Below are 15,035 nucleotides of genomic sequence, written 5' to 3'. Positions count from 1 at the left end.
TGTATACTGAGTGGCCAGATTATTATGCATTCAGAGATCATCATAATCTGGCCACTCAGTCTATATCTGCCCAGAAATTGGGATGAAGCAGTGAATAGGACATACATGATCCCTGCTTTCATGAAACTCAGTACTCACTGGAGTGAAAGAATAGGACTAATATGATCTGCTTTATAGTTCAATCTTATTTAAAAAATAAACTTTTGCCTTTTATGTTATCTAATTGTGTTTGAAGCATGTGATTTGACTCTGGATTGCGTTTAAATCCAAATACCAATAATGTTCTGTGGTAATTCCAAGACTCATGCTTTACTAATTTGTTATTGATATTAGCCTGCTTTTAATCTTCAAACTGATAGGTGAAGCCAACTTTATTTGTAATATATACATATTTTATACCTATTAAGTTTTTAAAAAGTGTATTTTAAATTAGTTGACATAAAATATATCAGTATCAGGTGTACAACATAGTGATTACATACTTATACACCTTACATAGTGATCACCCTGACAAATCTAGTTCCAACCTGACACCATACATAGTAATTATAATATTATTGACTATATTCCCTATGCTATACTTTACATCCTTATGACTATGTTATAACTACCAATTTGTATCTCTTAATACTTTGACCTTTTTCATCCTTACCCCCAATACCTCCCATCTGGCAACAGTCTGTTTAGTCTCTGTATCTATTAGTTTCTGTTTTATATGTTAATTTATTTTGTTTTTTATATTCCATAATTAGTGAAATCACTATACCTGTAAGCTTTTGATAATTCTCTTTCAGAACCAACAAGCCAAAATAGCACAATTATACCTCCCATTTGTTGGACTGCTTTTGGAAAATATACAGCGATTTGCAGGTCGAGATACCTTGTATTCTTGTGCAGCCATGCCTAATTCTGTAAGTAGTAGTGTGTTTCTATTGACGTTTTATCTTCTTTTATTAACTACATTTGGAATTGGGATCATATGTTATATGGTTCACTTGTTACTCCATTTTTACATTTACAGTTTCCTAGACTAATGTTTCTCCAACTTTAATGTGCATATGAATTACCTGGGGAATTTGTTAAAACAAAGATTCTAATTCAGCAGCCTAGGTGGGGTTTGAGATTATGCGTTTCTAACAAGGGTTTGGCTGCTTCTGGTCCCAGAAGCACACTAAGTAACAAAATCCAAGAGAACACCAAGAATCCCTTGAACCTAGTATTTTAAGATTTGCTGTTGTTCTGTGCCTTCATATAGTTATTCAATTTGAAAACAAAACAAAAGATTCTTCATTTCCAAAATATTAGGCACCAGGGACTAAACTGTCTTCTTTTGCTTCTCCCCTCCCTTGACAGCCTCCTTTTAGTACTTCTTAAAGAGTTGCTTTTAGCTCATCACAATTGGTCTGTGCTTTTTTTTCTCCCCTTAGAATCTTAAGAGTTGAAAGGAACTTTGGGGGTGATCCGTCTCCCACATGGCCAAACACCTTTTGCCATTATAATAATAAAAACTTTCTTTCTCACATTAGACCTAAAAAGTTTTCTGTCCAGTTGTCCTAGTTTTGCCTTCTAGAGATAGTACATAGAACAATCTATTCCTACATCTACGTGATACTTCTTACACATGTGCCTTCTAATTTTTTCTCCACATCAGCTATCTCCACTTCATCATTTGTCATTCCAAAACCTTTACATTCTTGGTTATATTCCTCTGGATATGCTCCATTTTATCCATCATCCAATTAAAACATAGTGCTTAGAACTGTACACTTTATGGTGGGACTATTAACTTCCACTTTAAACCCCCTCCCCACTCCATGTTCTGTGTGGCCCAAGATCACCTTTACATGTTCAGTAGTTCTGTCACATTGTTTAGTGGCAGATTAAACTGTGTCCTTTACAGCTTCCTTTGGAAGTACCCCTATCTCGATTTGTCAAGCCTGTGCTGGGTTCCCCAGAAAGCCACTCTAAGCCTCCCTAATGGCTTGATTACCTGTAGCTCCCAATTACATCACCCACCTGAGTGTCAAGCTGGTCTTTCTTTACAAGACACGGTAGCTCATACTTCTGCTTACTCCACAACATTTGACAGTGATATTTGGAAATATTTTTCTTACCTGTTTTTCCTTTTGCAGCTCAAGTTCACCCAGGGCTTCTGGTCACATCCCTCCTTCTAGCATTACTCCTAGTTCCAAGCAAAGAGAATTGAACCAGACTGCACCAATTGCAGCTTTTACCAGCCATCTAGAGTTATGTACCTTATCTAGAAGTCATAGTTACTACAATATGCTAGTACCCATTTATTAAATATTTGTCATCTAAATACCGATACTGATACTGGACTTTCACAGTGAGATTTGTTTAAAATCAAGGCATCATTTTAGTCTATTAATTTGATGTCTTACCCTAGTGTACAAGTGTTAGAGGTATCATATTGTGTTACAGGCATCCAGGGATGAATTTGCATGTGGCTTCACTTCACCTGCAAATAGAGGGAGTCTGAGCACTGACAAAGATACCGGTAAGTCCTTTAATGATTATACATTTTATGGCTGTTTAGAAATGTACTCTATCCTTCTGTGTTTTTTTAAATATCCTATATAATAAAGATGTAATATGCAAGTGGTCGTTATGCCGTGAAGCGTAAAGACCCTGGATCATGGATCAGCAGGAGGGTGGGGCAGCAAGCTACAAGCAGGCAGCGGAGGGCTACAGGAAGGGGCAGGGAAGCAAGCTATGCGGGGTAGGGGAGAGGAGGGGAGAGCTACAGGAGGGCAGGGCAGAGAGCTACTGGAGGGCAATAGTGAGATATTGGCAAGATACTGGCGCACGGATTCGTGTGCAGGGCTACTAGTTTTATAATAAAAACTATACATAGCATGATCTCTACTAAAGTTTAATTAAAATCTGACTTCCACTTGCAGATACATTTCTTTGCTTAGGTTTCCCTGTCTAAGCTTATTAAAAACATATCTTAGTATACTAAGAAATTAGAGGATAATGAGAAAAACACTGGCCTCCAGTCCGCTTATCTGTCTTTAGTCTTGAACAAGACACCTCCCTTTTCTGGGCCCAAATTTCCATATCTATAAAATTACCTCTCAAATTGTGTGGTTTTCTTTGATTATTTTCAAGGAATTTCTTGTAATTTTATACATAGTAAAGTGTTTCAAGAAATAAAAAAGCTAACCCATTATTTGGCTTCTTATGTGTTTTGATATAATATATAAACTTCACAATTTTAGATGACGAAGACCTAATCCATAAAATATAGTATAAGTTAAGCACTGGGTTAATTTTAGTAAAATTAACCCAGTGCTTAACTTATACTATATTTTGGCAGTTCCTCCTTTTGCTAACAAGGACTTGGATTTTATTTTCTAGCTTATGGGTCTTTTCAAAATGGACATGGACTTAAAAGAGAAGACTCAAGAGGTTCCCTCATCCCAGAAGGAGCAACAGGATTTCCAGATCAGGGCAACACTGGCGAAAATGTAAGAACCTAAATATAAGATAACCCTAATGATACCTTAGGCTACAACAATCTTTCTTTTTGTGTAAATAATAGGCTTTCTACTTTCCTGTAGTCTATCCTGGATTTGTAAAAAAAAAATCCCATAATTTTTGGATATTTTAGCACTTGCTTCCTATCCTGGCAGCTGCTACCTTGTCAGTTAAAACAAATCACTTCCTAGCAGGATTAATTCAGCCTTTCTTTTTTTTTCCTTTATTGATTAAGGTATTACATATGTGTCCTTATCCCACCTTCCCCCCCCCCCCGTGTCTGTGTCCATTGGTTATGCTTATATGCATGCACACAAATCCTTTGGTTGATCTCTCCCCCTTTCATTCTTTTATAATAGAATAATTGTACCAATTTGGGAGAGAAAATTGGGTCTCCAAATTAAGGATCTCAGTATCTAGTATTAGAATATATTCTCCAACTCTTCCAAATCATTTTTCAAACCTAATATTAAAGTTTATGAGATGTTGGCCTTGAGTTAGAGAAACTTCATTTTAGATCAGTAAAATCTTGTCATGTTGCTATGTAAAATCTTTTTTAAAAACAGAAAGGTCCATGAAAATAATAAATTTCAACTTTCAGTTTACAAATGAAAACTGAGATTGTGATTTAGGACAGTCACACAATTCTGGCAGGGCCAGACCCGGAACCAGATTTTCTAATTCCAGCACTCTTAGTGTGCATCAGAATCCCCTGGGGTGCTTAATAAAATAGATGGCTGGGCCTCAGCCCCAGAGTTTCTCATTTAGTTGGTTTGGGGTGGGGCCTGCTAAGTTCCCAAGTGATGCTGATGCTGCTGGTTGGGAACCACCCCTTGAGAACTACTGGACTATACTTCCTGGAGACTTTGGATAAATAGTAATTTATGTACAAAGGTTTCTATTTCACACCATTTAGAAATATGACAACAGACACTATCATAGGTAAGACAAATAAAGGACAAAGAGGATAAATGATTTGCTAGTGGTCATACAGCTATCAATCATTCAGAACCTAGATGTTTTACTCCAAGTGAAAGTTCTTTCTTAGTAAATCTTACTTTATTAAATATTTATATATCCCCAGCACAGTTTAGCTCAATTGAAAGTATTGATTTTTAGCAAGGGTAAATTTTTTAGATTATTTATTCATATAAATCCTCAAAAAGGTCAGATCTTGTCATGCTTAACAACTGATACTTCAACAAAAGAAGTAATAGGAACATCATTTCTTTGTAGAAGCTCTTGTTTTGAAGTATTGATGGATCCTCCTTAGTTAATTATCTATAATATTATTAGCCTTTTTAAAGATAGATTTTTTCTGACCTATAATTTGCAGTTTGGATTTTAATCAACTCCAAGGAGAGATTTAAATTAAAAAGTGTAAAATGTTTCTTATACTTTCATGTACCTTAGGTAAGTTCCTCCTTGATGTAAAAGCTGTTTTTCTGGGAATAGCCATCTACAATTATTTAAAATGTTTACTACTAAAACACGGGACCTTTGGGAATAAAACATTCACAGTATTCATGGCTATTTCTTGGTGAAAATCCCAAGGTAATTTGCAGGATATTACTATTGTAGTTGCAATGGCAATAGAGTCAGCCCATTTACCTTGCAAGTGTGATATAAATTGGATGTATGGCCTGGCCACTGTTGCTCAGTTGCTTGGATGTCATCCCATGCACCAAGAGGTCGCTGCTTTGATTCCCAGTCAGAGCACATTCCGGGTTGCAGGCTTGATCCCTAGTAGGGGATTGAAGGACGCAGCTATGGATGTTTCTCTCATTGATGTTTCTATCTCTCTCCTTCTCCCTTTCTCTCTTTCTCAAAAATCAATAAAAAATATATATTTTTAAAATTTGCATTTATGCTTAGAATTTTCCCAAATAGGACAAATGATAAAAATGTTTCTTTTTAATTAAAGGATATAGGAAACTATAGTATCAATATTGTTCACAAAATTGCTGTATTTATATCATAGACCCGGCAGAGTTCTACGAGGAGCAGTGTATCATCCCAGTATAACCGATTGGATCAATATGAAATCAGAAGCCTCTTGATGTGCTATCTGTATATCGTAAAAATGATTTCTGAAGGTGAGTTACCAGCATATTAAACCTGAACTCTACATTTACCCTCACAGGCTCAGTTTTGTAATAAGCACATGCTTATTAGAAACAGATTTTTAAAGACTCTGACCTTTTAAATGTTCCTGTATTTTAACTTAAAATAGGTTCATTTTAGTCATATACATTTGATTCTTTGAAATATTTTTTTATTTTAAAATTTAATTTCTAAAATGAGGCAATAGTTTTAGAAGTGCTGAACATTTTTTTCATACAGATCAAATAATGCATTAAATCACCAATGTAAACAGGAAAATATAACATTAACTAGAAGTCATATTTAATACTTTAACTTTTATTTGACCCAGGATTTGGAAAACAAAAAGCAAACAAAAAAATAGGAAGGATTCTTTGAGGGTAAGGAATACCATTGTTACATAGTACAATTGTATGGTTTTGTATGTTTCCAGATTCTTTTTCACACTTTTTTTTTCTCCTTGCTATATAATTATATAATAGTATTATCATTTCCTTCCTATATTATATGGTAGAATATAACCAAAGGATTTTCATAAACTTTATGTCTTCTGGACCTGGAAGTAAAATCAGGTTATCTTATTTCCAAATGCAACATTTATTCATACAGTTTTCTTTCTTTTCTGAATATTTTTGCTCAAAAAAAAAAATGCAGGAATGAAGAACTTAAAAGCACCTGGGTTCTGATTACCATAGTCATTATCTCTTACTTAAATTCTATTATATATATATATATAACTTGCTTTAAATCTATTTTTAACAATGCAGGATAAATAGTAATAAAAACAAAATAAGTTGATAGCTAGAGAGATATTAATACAAATCAATAATAAATTCTAAGGCATATTAATAAAACTGTAAACATATAAAATAAATAGCATCTTTAAAGAACTTAAAGTAAAAGTCAAAGAAAACATATGCATATATGCATAGCCCATGGACACAGACAATAGTTGGGGGAGGGTTTTGGGTGGGCCAGGGGTTTGGTGGAGGGGGACAAAGTGGGGGAAATGGGGGGCATCTGCAATACTGTTAACACTTAAAAAAGAAAACTGTTACAAAAAAAAGAATATTTTTTAAATAAAAGTATGTTTAGGCTTACATAGTACTTTATAAAAAAAAAAAAAGAATATATTGAGGCTATATAATGGGCCTCCATGTTTTGTAAAACAAATAGAGAGCATTTTCAACCTGGTAGTTTTTGTTTTAGTAGATGATGGATCAGTTGACAACTACAACTCACTGTTTTTGTTTTCCCACAAGGTGAAAAGTAGGGAAGAGTAGATAGTAACTGCTAATGTGTACAGGGTTTTTTCAAAGGGTGATGAAGATATTCTAAAACTGTGGTGATTTTACAACTCTTCAAATATACTATGAACTGTTATACTGTGTACTGTTTAAATGGGTGAGTTTTAAGGCAAATTTACTTTCTCAATAAATTTGTTTACAAAAAAAAAAAAAAAAAAAAAAGACCCAACAGACACATGAAAATAAAAACCATACCTGAAAAAATTCACCACCATCACAGCTCAAGGAAAGTAAAATTGGGTTGGGGGTGGCAGACTGAAGAAAGAAGGTGGGAGATGCATTGCTAACTAGCTCTCCTTTCTTCCACCCCAATACTTGTGCATATGCACATGATGCATACACATGCTCACGCATACATACACCCTCACACACACCCTCCATATACTGTGGCATGCACACATGACATGTGAATGCATGCACACATACACACCATGTACTGTGGCATCATGCTTGATACACACAGGCGCACGCGTACACACACACACACCCTCCATATACTGTGGAATATGCACATGGTTCGTGCATGCACACACACATACACACCATGTACTGTGGCATCGTGCTTGATACACGCATGCACACACACACTCACACACACACCCTCCATATACTGTGGAATATGCACATGGTTCGTGCATGCACACACACATACACACCATGTACTGTGGCATCGTGCTTGATACACGCATGCACACACACACACACACACACACACACCATATACTGTGATACCAGTGACAAACTTCTGGCTGCTTTTTTAATGTCATGGGGAAAACCATAACTGCTTTGTTTCTTGAGAACTTCATAAGTCCTTCTTATCTTGTAAATGTTTATCTTACTTGTTAAACATTTGATCTTCATTAGATTGTTCTTTCTTCAGCTTTTGCTTTTTGATTTTTAATAAGTAGTGCATAGTCATTGTCACATCTCCTTTTTAGCTTTTATACATGTAAAGTCATGCTATATCTATAAAGTCACATTCATTGTATTCTGAAAAATATCAGCTTGTAGGTCCTTGTCAATAGAAGTAGTCTAGTTGTCTCATCCGGTAAATATTTTTAGTCACTCTGTATGTGTTTAAATGTTGAACTCACTTCAGGTTTTCTCTTGGCTTTCTTTTATATTGGTTCATAAACAGTAGCAACTTAATTTCAACAACAACAAAAAGAATTCCTTTCAGGTCTTCTCTTGGTTTTCTTTTTTATTAGTTCATAAACAGTAGCAACTAAATTTCATCAAAAAGATTATTGTATATGAAAGTAAAGGGAGCTATAGTTTATTGACTGGTAACAAATAAATGTTTCAAAGTCTAAGACATTTTCCAAATTGTTTTAAGTCTTATTGCCTGGTTTATTATGTCCTTAGAAATGGAGTCAGGGTCAGGGGTTATCAGTTAGTTAATAGTTTGTCCTCTTGTGAAAGAAAAGCAGGATGAGGGAGATTTACTTTCTTCTTTCAGTGTGCACCTTGGCTTTTCTCTTTATCCTAGACCCCACAGTGGAACTCTGGTCATCACACTGAGGCTTGTCAGCACCATACCCTGTTGCCACAGTAGATTCATTATTCTTTTTCACGGTCATGCAAGATCTCTGGTAACTGCTAGGTCTCTCTGAATACCCAATGTTGTAACGAGGAATACCAATCGATGATCTTTTCCTACTTGAAGTATAGTCAAGAGGAAATATGTTTTTAGAGAGTGCTTGCCTTCTCTCTGAATAAGACTGTATTGTGAGTCTATTTTCAGGCACGTTTTCCTCTGAAGTTTCAGATACTGCTTCAATTACTGGGTTTTGTTCTGTACCCATATTGGAAAAGGCCCAGGTGAAGTCCATCTGAGTAGGGGTCCTCTGTGTGGAATTCTTGTGTGTAAATAGCTCTGACTTTTTTGCCTGGCCAGGCTTCTCTTCAGGAAGGTTTGAGATAACTTGCAATTCATTGTCCCTTTGAGTACTCTGTGTATATATCAAGGGGAATAGTGTAGGTGTCTTCTGGGTGGATTCGGTGGTAGACTTACTGGTATTAGAAGCTGCCTTATCATAAGATGTCTCTGCCATGTCAAAGAGGTCTGGACTCTGAGGTAGAACTGTTAACTCTTGACTCTGTTGCCTTTCCCTTTTCCCTTTAGATTTAATCTGTGCAGTATTTGGCTGCTCTTTGAATTTCATAGGCATAAGCATCTGATTATCATCTGTAGGATCCCTGACTGTAAAAACGTTCACAGCCTTTTGAGCACTAAGAAGGAAGTCTTCACTACTCTCAGAACAACAAAGCTTTTGCCGAGTCACTTTAAGTTTTTCAGAAAGCATTTTATTTTCTTCTCTTAGTTTATTCCTTTCTGCAGTGATCTCGGCAATAAACTTAAGGTTTCGTTGTTGGATATCATAAAATTCTTGCTGTAGTGTACTCTTGTATGTTTCATTAACTGAACAGCGGTCACAGGTTTTTGAGCGCAACTGTTCTCGCAAAGTCTGAATGGTCCCATTGAGGACTTTTTGTTGCTCAGTTAACTCTTTAATTCTCGCTATGGAGCCTGTCCACCTTCCATTTCCCAATTTCTCTTTCCTCAAATTGGTTAATTTGGTCTGTAAACGGTGTAGCTCTCTGTCATGGAGCTCTTTTAGTACTAGCCAGGCTTTTTTAAACTCGTCATTTGACACGTCACACATACTTAAGTCTAATTTATCAGAATCTGAAAGGGCCCTATCATCTCTCTTGTCTTCTCCACCATATTTCCCTGCCTGCATTATGTCTCACCGATTTGGGATTTGGAAACGGCTGAGACTGGCCGGCGGCTTGACGCTGCCACCGCTGACTAGAAGATGGTTTAAGAGTTTCCGACAGGCCACAGCAGGGATAAGCCCTTCACCGTTTTTACAGACCTTAATCCACGCTGCCTCAGGATATGGTGTGGAGGCTGGGTAGCTCAGGGGTGGAAAGTCCCAACAGCTTTTCGACAGGAAAAGCCAGTGTGCAGCAGCTGAAAATGGCGCCGCAACAAAGGGAAGATGGCGCCTCAGTCAACTGGTTTTGAAGAGGCTGAAAACCGGAAACCCGATGACTTCTGGGAGCCCAGCTCAAACACATCCAAAGGCAGGGGGGTTGCGGTAACCGGAAGTCACTTATAGCTTAATTTTAAAAGGCACCACAAATCTAATTGGACTCAATTCGAGCATTATTATTTTTAACGAGCAGTATTTTATAATCATTAGAAACTGTCAATACTCCTGGTCTTTAAAAAATTGTAAGTCAAGTAAAAACCCCTAGAGTCCTCCCCCACCGTATGGCCAACATTGCCTGGCCCTACATTGCTGTCTGCTGGAGGCTCACGAGGGGTTTGCAATTCGATCTTTGCCAACTATCGCGATACCTACAAGATGGTTACCTTTTAGAAGAGCATCTGCTGACATATCTGAGTAGGATGAGAAAGGCTTAGACAGTTAAGTGGCGGCAGTTTTATTTTATTAAAAATAATACCCATAAGTAGGTGTGTTGGAAGAGAAATAGGCAAAAAGGATAAGTACATGTAATAGATTTAAGGTAAGGTGTCCCGCTTTTGGCGGGACAGTCCCAATTTTTAACAATTTGTCCCGTGTCCCGCGGCATTTTAAAAAAGTCTCGACTTTTGGGAAAAAAATCTTTTGGACTGTTTTAAAATGCCGTGGGATGTGGGACAAATTGTTAAAACTAGGGACGTCTGGTCGCCTAATTTCAGGGACTTTTCTATCTGAAATACTACGTTTGTGTGTATTGACAGAACTTCACAGTTTATAACCCAATGGCAAAGAAGAGAAAAAATTACCTCCCTCCAAAGTTTACATTTGTTAGGCTTGTTGCTTCAGAGAACCCTTTGAAGAGCACACAAAGGTACTGGACAACCCCACCATTCAGCAAAACGCACATAAATGCACCATCTTGTATAAAATTTTAGGATGTTCATTAAAAACCCCAGGTCTGCTTCCTTCCTTTGTTTTCAGGGATGATATGAAGATTGGGATAAGCTATCCAAAAGCAGATTTATAAAATAAAAATGTTGAAATTAAAATAATTACAGATTAAAATACATATTTGGAATTAATTCAAAAGAATACAGTGTGTGTTTTGTGCAGAACTGACCATGAGTTGATAGTTGTTTAAGCTAAATTATTGGTACTTTGAGATTCACAACGCTATTTGCTCTATTTCAAGATCTAACGCTTTATATATTTCATTTTCAGATACTCTCTTAACTTACTGGAATAAAGTATCTCCTCAGGAGCTCATAAACATTCTCATACTTTTAGAGTAAGTTGACATTTTCATGTATATCCCCTTATTTGGGAAGCTTAATTTTTATACATAATAAAACGTTAACCATTTTTCTTGGTTTCAACATCTTATTTGCTAATAATGTAGAAAATTTTGATAATATAAATGCTGACATTCAGGTTCTTCACATATAGAGAAAAAACATGGTGATAATTGTGATATAGAAAAGTGTAGCCAATAATAGACCATTTTTATGGCCTGGCAGGAGTCTTTTTGTGTTCTGGAAAACTAGAAGTGGCATCAACTGTCCTAAATCATTTGGAGCAGATGCTGGCTTAATAGAGCAGCTTAACTTATTAGAATTTATAATTTGTACTATAAAGTAGAGCTGAGTAATTTCATCCACTTCAGAAATGTACAGATATATAGATAGATGATGGATTGATAGATTAATATATATAAAGATATCTCCATTCCAAGGCACTTGGGAAAATCTAGTCTTTTCTAGATAGAAGTGGAAAGTTGTATACAGGGTATGGTAAAAATAGTTACAGTTGTGATTACTTGAAACAGTTTATTCTTATACCATTACTTATTAATTATTGTATTATTTTCCATACTAACAACTGTAAACCTACTTTTGCCCCATCCTGTATGGTATGCTGAGCTATTTTAATATTATTTAAGAAAACTATAATAAAAATTAGAATGAAATCTAGCAAACTTAAATAAATAGTACAGATATATATTATATGTGCATGTCTATCAAACCACAAAGAGGATAATTCATAAATATTTATTAAAGTATTTCAAAAATTTTCAAAAAAATAGCAGCAATCAGAACAGCACTTAAGATTAAAAAGAAAATAAACTACTCTAATTATAGTGATATGTTTGCTAATGAAAATATATGATGTTGGGTCAAAAACTATAGGAAGTAGGTAGGTAAGGAAGATGGAGGGAGAGCAGAGAACCTGTTCAGGGTAGACATTAAATAAAAATGGTTATGAATTTATTATTGTTGAAGCTGGTGGGTGCTGGGTATGTAGGAGATTGGTATGCTATCCTCCCTAATTCTGTATGTGTTAGAGATTTTTAGTAATAAAAAGTATTTTAATGTCATTATAAAAAAGCATAGCAATTACTCCAACTTTTAGGGCTTATGAAACTTTTTTTTTTAGGTATTTATAACTATACTAGAGATTTTTTTCTATGATATATTATAGAACATGAAGGATGATTAACATTGATAGGTTTTTTTGGGTTGTTAAAATTATACATGAAGACATGGACCTTTTTGATACCAATGTAATTTTAGCAAATTAATGTGGAGAAATATAATATGGCAAGCCCCCAATTAGTTATGTGTATATTTCTATCAAAACATACATTACAATATGAGTTAAGTAATCATTCTTTGTGGCACATGACATTTCAAATATTACTTGTTAAATTGCAGAGAATGATAGTACTTTACTAACATGCTACTGTTTTTCTTTCTAGAGTATGTTTGTTTCACTTTAGATACATGGGAAAAAGAAACATAGCAAGGTAATTCCCATAGCATGGCAATTTTCACTTTTTTGTTTTTTTTCCAACAGAGGGCAGTCTTGATCATGCCATGTAAAAAGTACATTATTCATTTTGAATTCTCATATAATTTTTATTAATTATTGTATTATTTTCCATACTAACAACTGTAAACCTACTTTTGCACCACCCTGTATGGTATGCTGAGCTATTTTAATATTATTTAAGAAAACTACAATAAAAATCAGAATTGAAATCTAACTTATATAAATTTTATTAACCAATGTTACCCCAGTAAATTCAATACAAATTTTAAAAAGGACAACCCATGATTTATGTATATATCAACTCAAACTTTAAATTAAACTAATGTTAGCTGATACATTTAAGTTTTTCAAAGGAAAATGGTTAGCCCTATATGCAGGGTTTCTGTCCCAATCCTGAAACAGATGCTGTCTTTTCTAAAGGATGTGTGAGGAAGGGCTAGACCCAAGAGAAGGCAGAAATCATAAACTGAGGACAGTTGTAAGGTTTGTATTTTTATCTACAACCTATCAGTACTCACCTCAGTTGCTAAGGTAAACAGAAATTCTAAACAGTGATTGGGATAACATTATAAATGAGCATTTTTTCTTTTTGCTGTTTAAATCTTAGTGAAATAAATAATTTAAACATGTTTCAGGGACCCTAAGGAAACTATTACTTGCTTGTTTCAATGAGATAAATTATAGGGGTAGAGCTTGTAGTCATTAAAGCAACACAAATAGAGTTCATTTTTTAAATGTTGAATTCCATTGCACTTCCAAAAACTGAAGAGGCTGTTTGGATAGGGTTTATAATTGCCGAGTCTCTGGAACATTCCAATAATGGGTAATTCAGGTGATATTTTCCATTGTCTTTTCCCATAATTTGAAACTGGCATGGTTACTACCACCATGAGCCTTAACAGCTAACATTCTGTTTCCTAGACTATTTTTCTAGACATGTTTCCTAGACAAACTATTTTTGTCCTTTTGTTCCTCTATGAACCAGTTGTAATTTTTAATAGAACCTTAATATTAAACAAAAAATTACAAATTCTTGCAATAGACATGTTTAAAGAGTAAAAATTTCTGGTCCAAGTTAACTCAAGTTTAGAAACATTTGATTGACACTCATTCTTCAACATTCAGGAATCCCTTCCCACATATCTTTTGAACAGCCCTCCTACTAACTTTGCTCTTGCCCTTCCTCATCTCCTGAGAAAAGACTGAATCTTATTAGAGTGTTGTCCACTTTATGCTGATGTTTTTTGATGAGAAAGAGGGAAGTAAGTAACTCTCTAAATTCCTTAATTATATTCTTATAGTATCAGCTCTTTTAAATATATATTAAAACTTCATACAATTTCCAGTGATGTCTCATTTAAGCCAACTAATAGGAGAATATTGATCATAGTATTGTATTTATGTGGAAACCTAATCATATTTTAGGCAAAAAAAAATCTAACATTGAGATATAGTATTAAGACTACTCCAATTCCTAACTTTAAATTTTATTTTAGGATACAGGATGCCTGGCTGTCAAAACACTTTGGAGTAGACCGAAAATCTCAAACCATGCCAGCTCTTCGAAACAGATCAGGAGTAATGCAGGCCCGGCTTCAGCATCTCAGTAGCCTGGAAAGTTCATTTACACTTAATCACAGTAAGTGAAAATGTGTGTGGGGTCCCCATTTGAAACAGATATGTAATACTATTTTACTTTAAAGAAGTTCTGGTTTAAATAACCAATATGATTGAAAATTATTTCACAGACAAAATCTATTTGCATATCTGTGTATTTGTATATCATCATTTCATAATATATGTCTATAATAAAATATGCATGGATTTTTCAGCAATTTTAGGTAATGGTATGGTTTTTCTTAATTCATTATTAAATCAATTTTTCTCACTGAATTGTTTTTATTTACATTGGATATCCTTCATTACTACTGTTAAACCTTTTTAAAAAAATAGTTTATTGATTTTTAGAGAGAGAGGAAGGGAGAGAGACAAAAACATCCATGTGAGAGTGCACATTGATCAGCCACTTCCTGCATGGCCCCTACTGGGGATTGAGCCCACAATTCAGGCATGTGCCCTTCACTGTGAATCAAACCAGCAACCTCCTGATGCAAAGCATGACGCCCAACCAACTGAGTCACACTGGTCAGGGCTCTACTGTTAAACTTTAATGCAAATATTAGCATAATAGTATAAAATAATAGTGTATGCAATATTTATTTAGAGTTATTGTTCAATGATTTTAAGGGATTACACATGCTGTGCTGAATGAAGAGATTAAAGAACTGTAAATACTTTTTAA

At 35.0% G+C, this 15,035-nt stretch overlaps 1 protein-coding gene across 6 annotated transcripts in view; it reads left to right on the top strand.

The window, feature by feature from the left end:
• The window catches only part of DOCK11 (dedicator of cytokinesis 11), a 191,775-nt gene that overhangs the window by 122,501 nt on the left and 54,239 nt on the right, over window positions 1–15,035 (top strand). For 5 of the 6 annotated variants that reach the window (XM_036443425.2, XM_036443426.2, XM_036443422.2 and 2 more), the window contains 7 exons: window positions 795–911; window positions 2,443–2,518; window positions 3,382–3,491; window positions 5,483–5,597; window positions 11,126–11,192; window positions 12,660–12,707; window positions 14,230–14,372. In XM_036443425.2, coding sequence (XP_036299318.1) covers window positions 795–911; window positions 2,443–2,518; window positions 3,382–3,491; window positions 5,483–5,597; window positions 11,126–11,192; window positions 12,660–12,707; window positions 14,230–14,372 — 676 coding nt within the window. The remainder of the gene's footprint in view (window positions 1–794; window positions 912–2,442; window positions 2,519–3,381; window positions 3,492–5,482; window positions 5,598–11,125; window positions 11,193–12,659; window positions 12,708–14,229; window positions 14,373–15,035) is intronic. The other variant, XM_036443424.2, reaches the window with a different exon arrangement.

Source organism: Pipistrellus kuhlii, unplaced genomic scaffold (genome assembly GCF_014108245.1).
Source record: "Pipistrellus kuhlii isolate mPipKuh1 unplaced genomic scaffold, mPipKuh1.p scaffold_m20_p_19, whole genome shotgun sequence".
In the NCBI taxonomy this organism is placed as follows: Eukaryota; Metazoa; Chordata; class Mammalia; order Chiroptera; family Vespertilionidae; genus Pipistrellus; species Pipistrellus kuhlii.
The sequence above is the reverse complement of the archived record's forward strand: the minus strand, read 5'-3'. Positions and strand labels throughout refer to the sequence as shown.